Source organism: Hermetia illucens, chromosome 3, assembly GCF_905115235.1.
Source record: "Hermetia illucens chromosome 3, iHerIll2.2.curated.20191125, whole genome shotgun sequence".
NCBI lineage: Eukaryota > Metazoa > Arthropoda > Insecta > Diptera > Stratiomyidae > Hermetia > Hermetia illucens.
The window spans coordinates 145,338,144-145,358,768 of NC_051851.1; the positions used below are offsets into that span (position 1 = coordinate 145,338,144).

The 20,625-nt window shown below is 44.5% G+C and overlaps 1 protein-coding gene across 1 annotated transcript in view; it reads left to right on the top strand.

Annotated features, from left to right (window-relative positions):
- Positions 1–5,302: 5,302 nt before the first annotated feature.
- Positions 5,303–20,625, top strand: part of LOC119651913 (sodium/hydrogen exchanger 9B2) — a 176,660-nt gene continuing 161,337 nt past the window's right edge. The window contains exon 1 of the mRNA XM_038055739.1: positions 5,303–5,810. Coding sequence (XP_037911667.1) covers positions 5,758–5,810 — 53 coding nt within the window. The 5' untranslated portion in view covers positions 5,303–5,757. The remainder of the gene's footprint in view (positions 5,811–20,625) is intronic.

Consider the following 20,625-nt stretch of genomic DNA (forward strand, 5'->3'; position numbering starts at 1 on the left):
TTAAACCGTTTTTAATGTCGAATAGTCTCGAGCACATTGGTTAGGGTCAACCTAGTCAGTCTTATCAATTTCGTCGGGATACCGAATTTTCCCATGGCCGTGTACAGTTTTACCTTGGCTATGCTATCATAGGCGGCTTTAAAGTCGATGAACAGATGGTGCAACAGTTGTCCATATTCCAACAGTTTTTCCATCGCCTGCCGCAGAGAGAAAATCTGATCCGTTGCTGATTTGTCTGGAGTGAAGCCTCTTTAGTATGAGCCAGTAATGTTCTGGGCGTATGGGGCTACTCAGCCTAGCAAGATAACGGAGTATATTTTATAGATGCTACTCAGCTACTTGATACCTCTATAATTGCTGCACTGTGTGATATCTCCCTTTTTATGTATAAGATAGATAATGCCTCGTTGCCAGTCGTCAGGCCAACTTGAGCACAAGTTGATGAACCACTTAGTGTAATTGGTCGCCTCCATATTTAACCACATCGGCTGCCCTTGCAGGTGTTGCAGAGGGCTGTATTGTAGATGGCTTCAGTGTTAACTCTGGCCTGATTGTCAGAGCTCGGAGCACAATGCCAACGAGATGGTGTTTTGACATTCATCAAGTCTGCGAGGTGGCGGCATTCGATCAACACGTGGGCAATTTGGTGATCCCGTTTGGAGAGGCCCACGCTTTCCACGCAAACCAGGTACTTCCAACAACCGTTTCGTGTGACACTGCTAATTGAATAATCCACAATCCGTCATCATTTGTATTTTAATGTAAGCTAGGAGGCCAATGTATCGCCTGAATAGGGCTCCGTCCCCAAATATGATTTTGATATCATACCTAAAATTTGCCTCGCAAGCGTGTGCGTAGCCTTTCGCCTATGTTTTGAAAGTCGGTAACAGCAGGTCTCAATTTTTGACTAACTAAGAAACCTACTCCTGCTCTTACTACCACTACTAGTACTACTACTACTACTTCTACTACTGGACGGCCACCATAATATATGGTGTTGTGACTCTTCTCCATGAAACCGGTCCCTGTCCAACGCATCTCCTGCAAGTTTTTACATCAGCCCTATATTGGGACAGGTTGTCGGCTCGCTGCTTGGCAGCTCCATCTCTGTACAGGAAGCGCACGTTCTATGAGAAAATGTGCAAATCGTTATTCCGTTTACTTTGCCAGGTTCGTCGTTGTGTTGTCAGTCCAATCCGAAGCACCTTTTGTGGCTTCCTAACAAGTTGTTTTCTGTGTAGGGTTGTCAACCCTACCCAACCCCCAAACTGGAGGACCAGTTGGAACAATTTCCCGTTTTTAAGCGCGGAATTCTCGCCTTCATCCTTCTCCGTCTGCACCTTTTCGTTAAGAAAGTGCTCCCACATGGAGGTACGTTTCTCAGATTTTATGCTCGATCGTGGGTACCAATCCTCGTTTGACCCTGGGACCTATACTACCCTTTGACCACCAGATAGGATCACAGCTCAACAAATTTAAATTCGTTGACTTTACCGACGCATGCATAAATGGATATGCCCCATGTTGGGGAAAGAACCGAGTCATTGACAGATTCTCTAAGTTCGCTGGGCTGGTTTGAACCATTGCACATTATCTGAAGTGGAAAATCAGAAAATCTGAGCGGCACGTTAACTGTTTGAGCAAACAAATCTTTTCAAAAACAAGTTAAACGGTTGAAAAACGAAACTGATATAAAAATATATAAAGGTGTCATCGAATGTCAACCGCTGACCCTTTATAGAGAACAGAATTAGAATTTTTCCCCGTCGTTCATCCATGAAAATGCGTTCACACTTAATGAAATTTTTAATACCTTACACACAATAAGCATCAGCTTGCAAAACGGGGGCCGCAATAAGTCTTATTAAAGAAAAATATTTCATTCCTGTATATGAAGATGAGGAAAGTGTGCGGATGGATCTGTTTTCACATGTTGGCGTCAGACCAGTTGCGTCCACATTACCAGCTTCCCTTTCTTCCGTTTTTCCGGGTACAGGTGGAGGAGAAGGTTCTGACAGGCAAGCCTGTAATCCCTTCTCCTTTGTGGCCAAAGTTTCCTTCTGCCGGGCCTTCCTCCCCCGTATTTTAGAAGAGTTAGGCAACAGTGTCACCGATAGGCCGGCCGTAGTCAGGTTTCCAGTTCCTCTCATTAAGGGAGTTGCTGTACTATCCTTTTTGGTTGACGGCACCATAGACACCGGGTGTAGGTTTTTCACTGAAGTGGGGAACCTGTCTTCCACACATTTCTCCGTGGGGGAACATGAATTAGGTGGGGCCTGAAGTAGTAAACTACCACAAGCGCTTCCACTACGACAAGGTGGTGTCCAAGGGGGAGCTCCGAAGTTTAAATCTATAGTTTGCTGAAACAATTCCGAACCTTAAACGATGAATTCACAAGACAAATCACTCTTATTCACTTATGTACATCTACGATTAGAAATTGGCAGAAAAAATGGCATTTCAATCTGAAATTGAGGAGCATCTGCAGGCGGCTGCGTAATGTGAAATAAAATAATTGGATACTTTTAAGTTTCTAGGACGAAAAACTTGCAATAAGGCTATCATAGTGTCTAGTGGAAAACAATAGTAGAATTGCTAGCATAACCTAATGTCATCAGCTAGTATTCGTTTTGTAGTGTCTACTGAGATACGAGCGTTAATACTATTCAAGCTATTGTTGACCTGACCCTTAATGCGTTTAATAGTAGCATATTTTTTTTGTTCATGGATGGAGGTGGAAATCTTACAAAGACGCTGCTGCGCCAGGTTGCAGCAGTGTGTGGGATTCACACCCACTAAAACCACCCCCACTCTTCCGTCCCTCCCCGCGGGACCACCGTGAAGTCTTACTTCGCGGGGGAGGGTCTGGTTCGCTATACCAGCACGTCTATGTCCGCTCTCCGTCGCGGCGCCTTCCGAGCTCCATCCAACTCCAGGAGTTTTGTGTGCACCACGGTTGCTGCCTCATTTACCGCCATACAGCTTTCCTCCGACTTCAGCATCTCTTCCACCAGGGCTCGATTTCCGCCCCCAAGATGCTGTTCAACCTCCTTTTCTGCTGCAGAAATCTGAGACAATGGAACATAACGTGCTCCTGCCCCATCCCCTTGTCTGGGACAATGAAACATAACGTGCTCCGGGTCCTCGTGTGTAGTACCGCGCTCAGGACAGTTGGGAGACTCGTCCAACTATATCCACCGTGTCCCGTAAAGAACTGTGTCAGGTGGTAATTCAATTCTCCGTGCTTTCGGTCGACCCATTTCTCGATACACCGGATCAATGTCCTAAATGTGCTACACACCCTTAGCGCAATTGGCCGGTATGTCAAACTTATCTTCCTCCGGTTTACAGCGTGGTTCAATGCCCAGACAGGGGCCGCTTATAGCAGGATCGACTTCGCCACTCCCGCGATTAGTAGCCTGCGACTATACTTCGGCCCTCCCACGTTAGGCATCATTCTTGCTAGGGATGAGCTAGCATTTGCTTCCTTTTTTCGTGCATAATCCAATTGTCCTTTGAAACTCAGCTTGGTATCGATCATCACCCCCAAGTATTTTACAATTGATTTTGAGACGACCTCACGATTGCCAACCCGGATATTAACCGTGTTGTTCTTCCTGCGTTTGGGAATCTGCGTTTGGTCTTTTCGTCCGCCAGGTCTAGCTTGGCCATTCGTAACCATGACTTGATGGTACGAATGGCTTCATTTGCATAAAGCTCCACATCCTCGAGATGTTTTGCAATGGCAACTATCACCAAGTAGTCCGCAAAAGCAATCAGCGTTGCCGACTCCGGCGTACATTATGCTCCACAGTAGTGGTCCCAATACAGAATCCTGAGACACAGCTGCTGGCACGCCAAGTGGTTTTTGGGGTTTCGGCAGCAACACTAGCTTCTGCCTCTTCCACTGGGCGGGAAATACTCCTTTCGCGGATTTTATTCATTACAACTTGGTAGGCAGTACCCCACGGATTCGTATTAGCCTCAATGCAGAGCTTCTGGTAGCATTCCCGCTCACTTCTCCGCATGGCCGTCTTAAAGTTTCTTCGCTGTCCTGTATTCCTCCTCACGCTCCTTGTGCTCCGGCCTTCCCCTGTGCCCTGTGGAAAAGTCTCCTCGCTCAGAGACAAGAGGATCTCAAGGCAGCGATCTCCTTGTTTCACCAGTAGTTTGGGCTGTTGCCGTGGTGCAAACGTCGTCGTGGCATCGTAGCGTCCCATGCTTTGGTTTCAGGCTGAGACTGCTGTGTGACCCTTTCCACCGCTGTTCCATCCGGATCATGGGCTTCCTCCAATGCCGCCAGGAATGTCCCCTCCTCGAAAGCTCCGATAGACCAGCCAACCGCTTTAGCCTTTCTATTTCCAGAACGTCGTTGATTGCTTCCTCGGTTTTTAATGCGGAGGACCACCAGGCCGGTGGTCACTGTAGGTGTAGTGCTCACTCACTTGTCAAGCCATCTTCCTCACCAGTGAAGTGCCAACAAATGTCAGGTTAACGATCGAACCCAACCCTCTACCTCGAAAGGTGGGCACGCATCCAACATTGACCGGCACAGTATTCAACTCCGCAAAAGACTCCAGCAGAATTTGACCTCTGGTGTTCGTCGATCATCAATTTCATTTGCCTGTGCGGTTCAGCTCCCTCCTATATACCGGACATCTGCTGCTTCCCGCAACATGCCGGTCGTCCACGCCCTCTTTCCACTACACAGCATACACGGTGAATCTCCGGTGCAATCTTTGATGAGGTGGCCCTCTTCCTCACACTTTCTGCAACTTCTCGACCTATCATACCGGCTAGTGCTTGCCGCCACAAAAGGGCCGAAATCGAAGCATCTGAAGCACCTCTTTAGAGATATTTGCTCCCTGAGCCTGCACACGACCCAACCTATTCTTACCTAGTCCGCGGTAATCAGCTTAATAGCTGATTCCGCCGGCAAACTAATAATAGCGGTCTGTGTGCGCCATATGCCTTCTTCATCCTTTTTACGGCACTCTGGTCTATATCGCTAAGGTTGAAGGTTAATAGTAGCATTTGGCTTAAAGATTAGGCGCTATATACCAAGATCCCTTTTCTTTTTCTTAAAGATTCAAAGATTAACCAAATAAACATTGGTAATCGCAACCAACATTACTGCTTCCACTCCTGTTGATATTTCTGGTCACCCTATACTCCGCAAGAGCAATTTGTCAACTGATTTAGTCAGAAGGAAGAATAATTGAGCGGATATTAAAACATTTCAAGGGGAATCTAAAAATATGTCCAGCTTCAAGTGCATTAAAGAGTGGCTAGGTCGTCAGTAAGGTAATACGAATTGGCGAATATCGCAACGCTTGACCCGGTCAAGACTGCAGTCATAGCCAGACGAACCCGTAGTCTGCAATTTCACGCAATCAGAATATTTACTTAGTGAAATTTTACTTGCGCACAGCATCAGTTGGACCGTATACTCATTACTTTTCGTGAAATTTCCACTGCAAAAACTAAATTAACAGTAATAGTTACATAAAACAAAGGTGCGCGGTTTTGACAAGGGTTAAATTTCTATGAACAAACATCGTTAATTTTGGAAAAATCGAGAAAAGTGAATACCGGTTGTGATTTGAAATAAAAGTGATTGTTTAGATAAAATGAGCACAAAAAATTGGATACTTTTGTGTTTGCAGATTTTCGACAGTAAACAAGGATAAAGTGTTCAACATTTTCTCCGGCAATAATTAGTAATCAAAAACAAACAAATAATAAAAATCGAGTGAAATGTTCAAAAAAAAAGTGGCAAATAGTGAAAACAAATTGCGGAAAGAAATATTGTGAGTACCTAATTAGATATTCTAAAGAATAAAAGTTAAGAACAGTTAATTATATAAGAATAACATCCTTATTTTGATATGACAGAACAACATTCATTTCAAATAATTAAAATTTTATTGCGATAACAATTGCATGTTCACTTCAAGAGATTAAAATACTTTTACTAGTGTAACCCAAAAAAAAAACGAAAAGATAACTGCCATAGTTTGATATAAATGTAGAGAGCTTCGTATCTGCATTAACTATGATATATAAGGAGGCTTGCCCTAGAAACTCATTCTCTTTTCTTCGTCTACAAGTAGAAGTTCAATACAACCATCAGTGTATCTTTTGGCTGTTAGATAGTTATATAGGTTTCAATGGCCGCTCGGAAGAGCGGAGGAGTTTAACTAGTGCCAGCAGTGTCATTCTTGCTAGAGTTAAGCAGTCGTAAAGAAAGTGCCCGAGAGTTTCTCCCTTCTCTCCGCAACTTCGCCAATGCAGGTTGCAGGGTACGCATAGTCAGCCAACATGGTCCCCTATAGGCCAGTGGCCCGGATAAACCCCCGTACCACTCTTGCACACTCCTTTGTACACGTTGTTGCAGAAGGATTAAGGCATCCTTGACTTAACACAGGTGGTGAGCCTTCACCGTCTGAAAAATAGTGCGAGTAGACTCCACCCTTCACACTCACAGTCACCAGCGGAATACCAGCATAAACGTCACCAATCTGTCGGCATATAACACCACTTTCACCCCGCTCCTGTCCATAGAATGTATCTTTTTCATCCAGAGTACCAAGCTAGACTCATGTTATCATCTACATAATGACCATCAAGTCGGTAAACCACATGACAAATTTGTACATAGAAATTGCCTTTTATTTGACTAGTCAATCTGGAAAGATATATTTTGCGGGCTACCCACCCCCTTCGATATCTTGGTTTTCTTGCGGTTCCATTCTGATGCACTATAGTTTATATTCTCCGTCCGTAGTCGTCACTCTATTCTTGCTTGTCCATACTTTGTATTATCAAGAGTAGAAGGAAGAATTAGAGATCCTTGCGGAAAAGCTATATTTCTAATATCTCAAATAGCAAGGGTGTAGGTGTTGTGGTAACATTGGTAATCCTTGGCCCTATGAGTAGAAAATGATTGGAAAAGCATCCTAAAAGGTCAGAACATTTTTTTCGGCCGTACGGAAGTCTAAATATCTAAAAGTGATACCTACGCTTCAGCTCGAACACCTAATAGACATGCGTGTTATATTCCCGCCAACTCAAAACATTCTAAATATAATTTCATGGAGTAGAGTTGATATTAGGCCCCCAAGATTTAATCTCTTTGAATTGACCTCCCTCTTGATTCCTCTCTAGCTAGTTCAGAATTTTAAAAGTGAAATTTTTGGACCAGCAATCTGCAAATTTTGATACTTTGTTGTTCCCGAAACGTCAATAACGCCTCGAAAGGGGACTTACCTACAATGTGCACACGTTTCTCGACAAGGGTAGCCAGGGTCCTCATAATGCTCGCTTTCCCCGCCTCGAGCAGAAATCCCAACAATATACCATAAGCTAGACATGCTGGGCCTAAGGGGAGGAAAGAGTTCTGCGATAATGCGATAATGTGCTTTTGTACTCTGCAAAGCCAAGTGGTAGCTGAGGCGAATCCGGTGTCTGGTTGCTTCCGACGGCTACCGCTCCACGCTCTATTCCCCGCTCTCTTGACTTTAGGGTCGGTTTTCGACTGACTTCTACCTACAAGATTCCGGTTCAGGTGCAACAACAGTGCACCAAGAGAGACTTTCGATATAATGGAGAGAATCTTTTCTACCAGTAATTAAACGCAGTTCAGGGGAGACTTCCTAAAGGTGACATTGTACTCATGATGGATGATCTGAATACCAAGGGGGGATCTGAAAACACCTTGCTCGGGCAGGTGATGGGGATTTACGATCTTGACAACCGCAACGGCAATGATGGGAGGTCCGTGGAATTCTGAAACTTCCACTGTCTCTAATTGGTGGCACATATTCAAGCACAGAGCCTGTCATAAGGTCAACTGACCGACGCCGTACGAACAACTAGACTGGCCACTTCCTGATCAGCAAGTGATTTAGAAGTTGTCTCCTGTATGTGCGTAACAAGAGAGGCGATGATATTGGTCTCGAAAGGGATCACTATCTGATCTTCGCTTCCGTGTTGCGTCCGCCACTTCTCCCAGGGTTGGGAAGCTGCGGTCTCCTAAATTCAACATCAATCGCTTATACCACCTAGCTGTCGCTCAACAATGGAAGAATTATGTCGGTGATTGGACGACAGATATACTGAGTAACCCTCCTGAGAATATTGATGAGCATCGGGCCGCCATCATAAATACTCATTTCTCGTATGGTACACATGGCGTCGGTCACGTCCTAAATAGGCGTCATAAGATCTGGCTGTCTGCAGAATTGTGGAAGCGAATCGAGGAACGGAAGGAATTGAAGGCTCTACTGACAGCTGCGAGTGATAGCGGACATGACGCGCTCGAACTCCAATACCGACCGAAATCCTGAGAAGTTTAGCCTAATGTACGCCGTGACTATTGCGCTTGTTAGGGACGCAGAAGATGCCGCAGATTGCAATGATTTCAGAACTGTATACCGCATCACGAAAGGGATTCCAAGTGATCGCAAATCTCTCGATGGTTCTATGAAAGACGTCAAGGGTCGACTTCTCATCCACGATGATGAACAACTGAAGAGGCTGAAAGAATGCTTCAGCACGGTTCTTAACTATATCACATGCTCTTGTTGATAAAATGGCTAGACAACGTAACAAATGGATACGGACTGTTTCTCCCAGCAAAAGAGAAATCGTTCCGTTCATCAATGCATTCAAAGGGTGTAAAGCCGCTGGACTTGACGGTTTTCCCGCACAGTTATTCATCGCTGCACGTGCAGCTACTACAAATCAGCTGCTTTCACTCGTATGCAAATCTTAGGAATCCGAGAACTTTCCCAGAGAGTGCAAAAGGGGGACGATCATCAAGATTCCAAAAATGGACCCGTTTTGGGTATGAGAATTGGAGAAGTATCTGCGTACTTCCTACCGTCGCAAAGATAATAGCTGGTAGGCATCAAAAAACTTGAAGCTTGATCGACAGAGAACAGGCTGGGTTCCGCTCGGGATCCTCCTGCATCGACCACATGTTTTATTTTTGCTTGTAATCGCTAACGTTCTTCATGCCGGCTTGTTCGGAGGATGTGGAACACCTCGATTACGCTGATGACATCATTTTGCTCCCTCAACGGATCATGGAACTTGACCAAAGGCTCTGGATTTAGAAAAAAAAAGAACAAAACCAAGGTTGTCAGTCTGACGAGTCATCGTTCTTTTTCTATCTGCATTAATAGACAGAGTATCGAAGGAGTCGATCAATTTGTATATTTAGCAAGCGTATTTTTTGTTCACGCCGGCAGCGAATTGGATCTCCTTTGCATTAACAACGCTAGATCCGTTTTGGCTGCCCTGTCTAAAATCTGGAAATGCAGTTATCTCAACAGTAAGATCAAGTTGAGACTGTTATGTACTAGTGTTATTTCTGTGTTGCTATATGGGAGAAGCACACAGAACACAGAACTTCACTATTACCCAAAAGTTCCAAAGTTTTGTCAATACCTGACTGTGTCGCATCATCGGAGTACGCTGGCCTAACAACACACAGCAATCGTAAGCACTGTAATAGGAAGACAGAAGTGACAGTGGATAGATCACACATTAAGTAGGGGGAACAATTGCATTGCGGGCTACGCCGTGCAGTGAAATCCACTTTCTCATTGCGGGCTACGCCATGCAGTGAAATCCACTATCCCAAGATACCCGACGGTGCCCCCCCCCCCCCCCCACAGGGAGAGCAGAGGAGGAGTGCAAACAGCTCGGAGAGTCGCTGGGGTAACTGAAGCGCATTTCAGGTACGAGAAAACGATGGCGCGTAGGTGTGCTGGATGCCCTATACTTGACCAAAGCCCTCTTTGGGCATATCATCGCATCTAAGTCAACTCGATGCAGTCGCTGTCTCCAAACCCCTCCCCCTTCTGCGCTTCCAACGCACCCACACGTCTAATCTTTATTGTAAAAAAAAAGCTTGGGGAAGATTGCAACAAGTGCCAAGCGTGTGGATCCGGCATTAAAATGACATGCTCACGTTAGCTCGAATATTGATTAGGAACACTCATTAGATCTTCAGAACCTAATACTACCTCCGCCACTCCGATCCTACCCAAAGGGGCTAAATTTTAGGCATTACCACACCCGTTTGTGTTCTGCAGTGTACGAGAAGCAATTATCACTGTCGATCATATCTACTACAATCAACGCTACTAATCTCCTGTTATCCTAAAGACACTACAAACATTCAGCGTCAATACGTGGCAGGCTGAAGTGACCTTCTTGGGCTCTATGATAACATTTCACAGTAAGAAACTTAGAACCGAGTCTTGTGGTGCCCTGCTGCGACATTGTTCTACTCAGTATTGCCTATTCCCTCCAGGTCGATCACTTTCTACCAGGAAGCAGTTTCTGACTGATAATTTCCGACCAGCCTTAGTAATTAGCCACGGACATCTATCTCAATAAACGTATAATTGACCTTTCTCACGCCCACTCAGGGAGCCAAAAATCTCCCCTAGGGTTTTTATTAATGTTCCTTCACCTTCGACTTGCTGAAGATTCTGCCGTCGTGCTGCGTAAACCTTAACTATGCAACTTTCGACCCTTAATTCATTCCAGTTTCGTCTTTGGCTTTGCTCCTCCAAACTACTTGTTTCCTTTACCACTTTTCCGGAGTCTTACCATACTTGCTCGAAAGTCAACACTTTCTCTGCCGTAGCACTCAAACGATAAACACCACTGGAGCGCTCAACGATACTCACTCGTGTATCCTCTATACTTTTCAATTTTGCTGATCCTTTTCTATCTATCTATTGCCTTCTCGGTGTTTATTTATTCATCCATTCTGATCGCTTCCGCTTCCTACGATGCTTCTTATAATTTGGTGTTACGTACTTTCCTCTACTCCAGTAAAGATACTCGCTTCTAACAATGTGCATAAATGTTACACTCATCAATTTTACAACTTGGCAAACCATCGCTTTCAAGTCACTATGCGAGTTGACCACTGTTGCTAGATTTCTTGCAGCTCGGCATATGCTTGTGGTTATCTCTGTTTTGAAGGGTCTCAAGTTCATATCAATAGCTTCTTGCCTCTTCAGACTTTCCGTCTGCCAACTTATCACCTCTTGAATAGCCACCTCCTCTGGCTTTGCACTGTTCCGCCAGGGATTCTCATCCTGCTTACAAATTTGCTCCTACTGTTTCGTAGCTTCTCCCATGGCCTCCTCCTGCCATTTTACAGCTTCCCCTATGACCTTTTCTTCGTGTTCTACTGCTTCTCGGGAGTTTCGCTCCTGCTCTTTGCTCACCTCCTGACTGATGACTTCTTGTGATTTTCGAATATACTGACTTCAACATGGGAGCATGGAACTTGTCAACTTCCCCTTGCCATTTTTCACTTCTTAGACCATCTCTTCCATCGGCTGTGGAATGTCATTGGCGTTCTCACGGTGTATCACTTCCTTGTGTATACTCACTTCTTGATACATCAGTTTTTCATCTTGGCGATCTACAGTTACCCCTTATCTTTTCATACCTTTTCTGATGCGATCCTCCAAACACTCTTAATCTCCCGTTTGCTACTTTGATACTTCTAGAATGCCCTTTTGTTCTACAGTCACCTCCAACTTTCTCGTAAATTTCTTTATCTTTTCCTTTAGTTTCTTTAAACTCTTTTCCTGCTCTTCATCACATGTGTGCAGAGCTCCCACGATTTTCTTCATGCCTTCATTCTGATCTCTTACTGCTACCGTCATTTGCTACCCTTTCGTCCTGCCGTGCATCCTCTTCTTCTTCCCGCCTTTTGATCTCTTCCATAAATGTTTCCTGCATACTAAGTAAAGCTCGCAGTAAAACTTCCACATCGTTGTCATCTATCACGAAAAGTCCAGCAACTTCCTCGAGACTCTCGATAATCAGGATCATGCTGGAATTCATGTTTCCCAACGTTATCATCACGCAACTCCAAAACTTCGCCAAGTCTCTTTTGCAATTTCACTTTGCTCCCTGCTGTTGAAAGACCCAGCAGTGCCACTGTGATTTTTTTCAGATTCTTCGCTTAGATAGGTTCTAAGAACGTGACCTATTTCACTTTTTGTGCACACATTTTTAGCCCTCACCCGACGGCGTTTCACACAATATCAGAAATAAATTTATTTTCAAAAAGTACTAATCGAGCTTTGTCATTTGATACCCCACCTGACCATATTCTGTGGAAAAAATGTTGTTCCCCCCTTTCCCATATATTAGGAGCCGCCCCCTCCCTTAAAGGCAACACAAAACAATGCAACTAATTGCAACACATTCACATAATATGATACATATTCTCACCAAGTTTCGTAACGACAACTTTAACCGTTTCGGAGTAAATGTTGTGTGGCAGACGGACACACAGAAAAACAGGCATACGGACAAAAAGATACATCAACATGAAACCGATTTTAATAAGTTTTTGTTTCACACAAAACCTTAAAAAAACCTAATTGATCGAAGTTCAAAGGCCATAATTATAAAACCAAAAAGGACATGGTATTTAGCTTACTAGCACTTTTTTTATATTATCGGATAAAAAACAATTCATTAACTATTATTCCAGATGGATTATGTATAATGACACAATTGATACAAACGATTAACAAACAATAAACCTCACGAAATTGTCAACAATCCATCCTGTTTTATGTTGATGTACAACCACTTTAGCGAATGTACATCATCAAAAAATAGTGTCAACAGCTGAACAATAAAAATTAATTCACCAGCGAATGTTAATTAAAATCACGTTCAGGCCGTGTCCATTCATTCGACATTCAATATCCATATAAAAGTCGTCTTATTTGTTTTATTAATTTAATGCCATTATTCCAATCCAAGCATTTATTTTTCTGATTACCACAAGACGCCATTAAAGGACATTAAAATTCAAACGTGATTACGTCCGTGCCCTCCATTGTGGACTTCAAAAATCAATAAATATCTTGACGGTTATCATTAGCGTAACTAAAGGTTGTACTTGGATACTAAATTATGTAAAAGTAGCGAAAATGAAGTTGTCAACGTGAAAATAGCACGAGGTTGATAGTGGTAACCAATAAGATAAATAAAATCCAGAAAAAAGTAGCGAAAATTCACAGATTTTATTTGTTGGATGATTCCTTTCAATCATTTTCTAAACTCCAGATAACAGTTCTTTCAAGAACCACCTAACCAAAGATCTTTTAAGAGCCTATGGTCCAGTGCGTGTGTGCGCCTACTGTGTGTTCCAGTTCGAATATATCACAAGAAAGGGCCGGTATACGTTCACAGGGCAAAACGTGAACTGGTACCCACGACGGTGCATGAAGCCTGGGAAACGCCTTCTGAACCAACACCAACAGCTCTACTACTCTCCACCGCCACGTGATGACCGCTGGGAGCTATTTCTTAACCCGAGTCTACCGTGCCTCAAAACAGAACAAATAGCACCAACTGGTCCGCGAGGTTGCGGGTTAAGTAGGGCCGACAACCCTACACGGAAAACAACTTGTTACGAAACTGAAAGACTTTAATTGTAAATTATTTTGAATTTTATCAATTGACATTATTTAAATTTATTAGTGGGAAGTCTTTCTCATCCTCGTGCTAGTCTCGTCTCGAACTGACATCCAAAAACAATTTTCGCTGTCATGAATTATTTTTCGATGCCGTAATCAATTCGAGGCTTCAACGAAGAACAGACCCACAACTCCCTCAACTCGGCTGCCGCAAGTCAAAGCGGACGCGGCATGCGCCTTTCGTCCTGGTCCTGGTTTCTTGCTGGAGAAAGGGCTTTAGCCGAGCCGTTTGGTCGGCTGATTATAATAATGTCGGGCTCGCTCGAGGACTTCGAAGGAACCCTCATAAGGTGGCTGCAGCGGCTTCCGAGCAGCGTTCGTCCTAATTAGGACGTGCGTACAGGATTCGAGATCCCCAGTCACAGTTTATGCGTGGTTGGCCGGCGGTGGCCGCTTCAGTTTTGGCATTGCGTCCTTGATTAGACACAAAAGACGGGTAGCATTGAGACCCGACTTGATGTCGAGAACTGAGTCGCTGAGGAGTCTCGGATTCTCTCCGTATACCAGCTCCGCGGGGCTTGCAGCAAATTCTTCTCGCTGTTTGGAGGCCAAGAAAATTCAGTGGCAGGACCTACAAACAAAATAGGTTGTCTTGGGCCAATATAGCGGCTTTCAGCGTACTGCGCCACCTTTCAAGCATGCCATTGGACTAGGTAGAAACTCCCTAAATGTATGTTTGGAGTTGGCCCCCAAGCTCTGCGTCGTTCTTCTGCGCCTCGGCGATTGCCGGAAAATCAACGTTATCCACCCTATCTTTTCCGGACACGTGTTGAATGTCGGAAGTGATCTGGCTGATAAAACGCAAGTGCTGCAGTGGGCGAGGGGATGCTTTGTCGGGCTTTTGTTTCAAAGCAAAAGTGAGTGACTTATGGTCCGTGAATAATGTGAACACCTGTTTTTCTCCTCGGGCTCATCTCATCTTGAACTGACATCGAATAATAATTTTCATTACCAAAAATTGTTTTTCGATGTGGTGGCCAACTCGACTCGCATTTGCGCGCGTGGAACATATTCGCTCTATCACAAAGCCGCACAAGGAGCACAAAGACGCGGTAACGAAATCGAAATAACGCTTTGGGAATTTTTTCATGGAACGTGCACTCCCTGTAGTGATACCCTATCCCAACTGCACAGTCAGGGAAGGATACCTTCTACGAGGCAGTTTAGCGGACCCATGAAAACTAACCCAAGTATGATAGCAAAATCATACTTGGGGATTTTAACAGCCATGCAGAGAAATGACCCCGTATTCAGGCGATACATTGGCCCCCATAGCTTACATAACGATACCAATAACAACGAACTGTGGATTATTCAATTAGCAGTGTCACACCAAATAGTTCTTGAAAGTACCTGGCTTGCGCAGAAAGCAGTCCACTAACAAACGTGTAACGAGTAATTTTGCATTCCCAAAGAACTAGGCGACTGACTTCAAAGATGGAAAAAGGAAATTTGAGACAACCACCAGGTCGAACAACTCGAAAAGTACAGGGAGCAACCGCATCAGGCGCGCAAATTCTACTAATAAGTCAGCAGGATGAAGCTATATACGACACTTATCCTGCCGAGACAAAGAGGGAAATCTGATTTCCGACAGAATGGGCATATTGGAGTGATGGGTTGAGTATTTTGATAAACTGCTCAACAATCATAATATCGACGATTTCGTCGTCCCGCCAACTGAAGACGACGGACAAATACTGCCACCACCAAGTGTAGAAGACGATTGGCAACAAAGCATTATCTGTCCCATACATAAAAGAGGAGATATCATTCCAGGCAAATCAGCAACAGATCAGATTTTCTCTCTACGGCAAGCAATGGAACAACTGTTGAAATATGGATATCAGTTGCACCATCTTTCCATCGACTTCAAGGTCCCCTAGGGTGAAACTGTACACAGACATGAGAGAATTCGGTATCCCCACGAAATTAATAAGACTGATTAGACTGACCCTGATCAATGTGCGCGGTCAGATAAAAGCAGCAGGATCACTCTCGAAACCATTCAACATCAACAACGGTCTAAGACCAGGGAATCCCCTATCATGCGTCCTCTTTAATCTGGCCCTGGAGAAAGTCATCCGTGATGCTGAGTTAAATGCCATGCCATTCTCTTCAAGTGCTATGTTGACGATACCGACATCATGGGAAGGCCGACCCGAGTCTTACAAACTGCCTTCATTCAAATCGGGCGGGTGGCGTGAGATCTTGGGCTGTACATCAATGAAGGCAAGACGAAATGTATGGTGGAATCATCAGCACCGAAGAAGGCGACAACATCAAATCGCACTGGTCAAACGACCATAATAAAGATAGGTGACTAGACTTTGAGATAGTCGATAACCTCTTCCATCTAGGATCGAAAATCACAACCGATAACAGCTACGACGATTAATTCCGCGGACGATTGTTGGCAACCGACAGAGCAAGCCCACAAAACTGTTACGCTCGAAACGCCTCACCATAGGGTCAAACCTCTTACTGTACCAGACAATGATCTCGCCGGTGCTCATGTATTCCTCCGAGACTTGGATTCTTCTTCTATTAGGAAGTTTTGGCCGCATTCGAGAGAAGCATCCTCCGAAGAATTTTTAGCCCCCTACATGAGGATAGACGATTCCATAGCCCATATAGTGACAAAATCTCTGAGCGATACCACGACCGTCTGTTTGTAAATAAAATCCGGCTCAATAGGCTACGATGGACAGTTCACTTAATCCGTATGGATGGCTCTGGAGTTCCTTATTAAGGCGTAATTCCTCCTAGTAACCTGAACGAAAAGAAAAATGTCATGTTGGCTGAATTCCGGGTTCATCGTGCGGAAGAAAAGTTGTAATTATTATAAGGGACAGTAGCGGGCACATAATTTGAGGAGATTTCACTGGACGGCAATGTAATGACAAATTTGATTGTCGATAGTCAAAAGGCAATCTTGAGTGACAGGAAACAACTAAGAGGGAAGAGCTATCCCAAAACCTAAACAAAACTCGCGTGTCTTCACCGGTGAATGAGTCCGCACTGGATCCTAAAAAATACGCGAACTCGTGGACAGCACGCGATCTAAACCTGGAAATGAAAAAAATAATAATGCTAGTATTAGGTAAAATCCGGCATCTGCCGAGATTGTGATAACTCGGAAATAATAATAATAATAATCGTTGGCGCAACAATCCATATTGGATCTAGGCCTTGAAGTGTGTTAGAGCACTTCATTCAAGACCGTAACGGTACACTACAGTAGACTGTAGGAGGCAATGTGGTCAGCATTGCGCTCGCCCGAGATTATTACCCTGATTTGACTCAGGTACTCATTCACAGCTGAGTCGACTGGTATCCGACGTCAAATCACGATACAAATTCCACTGTCACCAGTGAGATTTGAACCGCGGCCTTCCGTACGGTAGCCTAGTGCTCTAACCACTCAGCTACCCGGACACTATAAAAAATAAGGACGGGTCAATTGCGCTCGTGGAGCCGTAAAAATCCGGACCCAAGTGCCGCGATCGAAAAATGATATATGGTGAGGCGAACTTGAGGTTTCCACCTAACTTTGACATCCTCAGCCCATTATAATGGAGGATGCTCATTTCTGTAAGAGTCTTGCGGGGCTAGAGAGGAGTAGGGGGAAAAGGAGGTCATCAAATCAAAAGGAAATTAGTAGAAATGCATTCTCATATCTAATTCATAAATGATAACCACAATATAAATTCAGAGCAAAGGAACTAAAAAGAAAAAAAATTAAAAAAGTAGAAATTGAAATAAAAGAAATACGAAAATATAAATAAAAGAAAAGATAAAAAGTAAAAAAATATCGGTCAAACAAGAAGAAATATGGAACACAGGCCCCATTCGTTTGAGAGCTCTCCAGGGGAGTTCACATGAATAAAAAAGTGAATAGACATTTATAAAAATTGTTCAAGGGCTAATACTACCCTACCAGCACTTCTTCATAAGTTTACCGAAAGATTGTACTTATTGGAAAATTTGTCATTCTTGCATTGTTGCGGCACTTCCTCAGGTCACTAAATGTATAATACTAAAATCGTTTTTAATAGTGATTCCTACTGTTTTTTCGCCCCAAAGCTTCAATAAAGATTCCTTTTTTTCTCGTTCTTGCACCTTCCACTCCACCGTTGAATATAATCACATTTGCATTTTCGGGATTAATTCTTTGTTGTCACCTAACATCCCAAATCAACTTTGCATTTTGCCGCTTTACGACTTTCTTCTCCAGCAGCTTCGCGCCTTTTCTTCTGGTTATATGGTTACGTATATACATGTATAATCTAAATCCTGACCGATGCAGCAAAAATCTGATAAATATAGATGACGAAACAACGCATTTTATCCATCCATTATTACCCATTCCTTCCACTTATTCTTGTGGACCCTAGTTTCTCACCCATCCGAAACTCCCACGCTGACTAAATTCCTACCAATTTAATTTTCCTTGCAAAACAGAGTGTGCTCATCACAATTCTTCTGGAACAAAACATTTGGGGTTAATTTCCTTCACCACTACCGATGACACTTCTTTTAGGCGTCGACAAGACACTTCCGAATATGTCATTTATCTGTGTTTGTGTTTGCACCACGACCTCAATACATCGAAACGTTCAGCCGTTCAGTTCTCAATTGATCAGCTGGTCTGGTGGCCCCGTAGAACCACCGTATGGTATTACATCACGGGACGGAGTCAACTCATTTTAACTTAGCCCCCTTTCGTCTCTACGCGGCGTACGTAACCGCGCTTTTCTAGTCTCCTCTGCCTTTCGCAGTTTGCTCTGGACAGATACGTCCATGAAGTTGATCCCAGTCTTCCTGAGATGCTAACATTCTTCGCACCAGATTCTCTGGTACGAGCACCTCTCCTAGAGTCTCCTCTAGGTTCTTCCTTTCTTCTGCAAACCTTGGACGGTGGAAGAATACATGCTCTGGGTCTGGGACTCCATCGCACTTTGGATAATCGGGTGAGGTATCTTGTTTAAACCTGAAAAGATACTGGCAATATCCTCCATGCCCCATGAGAAACTGAGTAAGATTATAATTAATCTCACCGTGCCGTCTCTCTAACCACTCCTTGATGGCAGGGATGAGCCTGTGTATCCATCGACCCTTTTCCGAGCGTTCCCAACGCTCTTGCCATCTATTTAGATATCTCTCCCTTTCGGCGTTCTTCGTCTGCGATAAAGGAGAGATAGACTTCGCATTATATATATTCGTCATCTCATCTGCCAAGATATCAATGGGCATTATTTCAGAGATGACGAATGCTGCATCATCTGAGACAGTCCTGAATGCCGAGCACACCCTTAGGGCTGTTCTTCTGTAGACTGAACTCAGTTTGTTAACGTTAAATGCAACCTCCAATGCCTTTCCCCAAACTGGAGCTGCACAGAGCAGGATCGAACATACTACCCTAGCTGTAAGCAACCTGGAAGCATGCCGTGGCCTTCCCACGTTCGGCATTATTCTTGCCAGGGCCACCCTTGCAGTGGATGCTTTATCATAAACATACTGCACATGTTGCTTATAGCTAAGCTTCCCGTCTATCATCACTCCCAAGTATTTGATGGCAGGCTTAGAAGTGATGATATGATTCCCAATTCGAATACGGGTAAAATTTCTTTTACGGCGCTTGTTGATGAGGACCGCTTCCGTTTTTTCCTCCGCGAGTGTCAGGTCAGAACTCTCTAGCCAAGCCCTAACAGCACTGATCGCTTCGCATGAGTATAACTTAGCATTTTCGAGGTGCTTTGCGACCACAACCAGCGCTAGATCGTCGGCATAGCCCACCATCGAGGCTTCCTCCGGAAGGAGAAGATTAAGTACATCGTTGTACATGATGTTCCACAGCAGTGGACCCAGTACGGAGCACTGCGGAACACCCGCGGAGACAACGTACTCCTGGGGTCCGTCATCGGTGTCATAGCGAAGCCTCCGTTCTTGTGAATAGCTGTTGGCAATAGCTGCAAAATAAGCGGGAATACCAACCCTCGCCAGAGAATCCCGTATTGGGTTACATTTGGCCGAATTGAATGCATTTTTCACATCCAGGGTCAGTACTATGCAATATTTGCTAGTACTGCCCTTTCCGCGGATTGCATCTTCGGCCAAGCCAGTAACAAAATGGTTATAGCATCAATGGTTAATCGGGCTTCACTCAACCCATACTCGATCTGGGGGCGTCCCTGGCTCTCAACAACCGTAAGTAATCTATTATAGATTACTCACTCTAGCATTTTGCCCAAAACACAAATAGGTATGTAGGAAGTTGGCTCACCTGCACGCTTCGAACCACTCAGCGAACACGTCCGGTCTGGATTATTCGGAACGCCATCCAGACCCGGAGCTTTGTTATCTCCTATCCAAGCGCAGATCTGCACTGGTGACTGGCGGTATTGGCCTGTCGTTCAGAAGTCGCTGGAAGCTGTCTATGCCCTCCTCTTGCTATGGGAATAACCCCGGGATAATTTTTAACAAGAGTGAAGGGCACGTGATCTGCGGAGACGATCGACCTCTGAATCGACCCATCACTATTCTATAAGCGCTCTCCCACGGGTTTACGTCCACTCAGTCCAACAGAGCTCCTCAAAGCTTCCCCTCTTGCTCCATTGGATGGCGAGCTTGAGGGTTTTGCGGGCTTCTTTATAGGCACGCTCTCTTTGCCCTTGGTCGATTCTGCCTACCGCTCTCTGAGCCGCTCTTCTGGCTCGGTGACAGGCTGAACGAACGCTGGCCAGTTCAGTATTCCACCATCAGTTTGGTCTTCCTCTGGGGAATGAGCACCTCCTAGGCATGGACGCGTCACACGCTTTGGTGATGCATTGGGCCACATGGACAGCATTTTCCGTAGAGGCACGTGCTTTATTATGTTGGTATAACCACACCTCTATGAATGTCTGTTCATCCTGAGCTTTAGCGAACCAGCCTGACATCTTTTTCAGTTTCGGGCATGATGATCTTCTGTCCGGTGACTCCACCATAACCCAAATAAGATTGCCTGGTGATGTGATCACTGTGGGTGAAGTCCTTGCTGACGCACAAGGACATACCACGTCCGCGTGCAGGACTGACAAAAGGT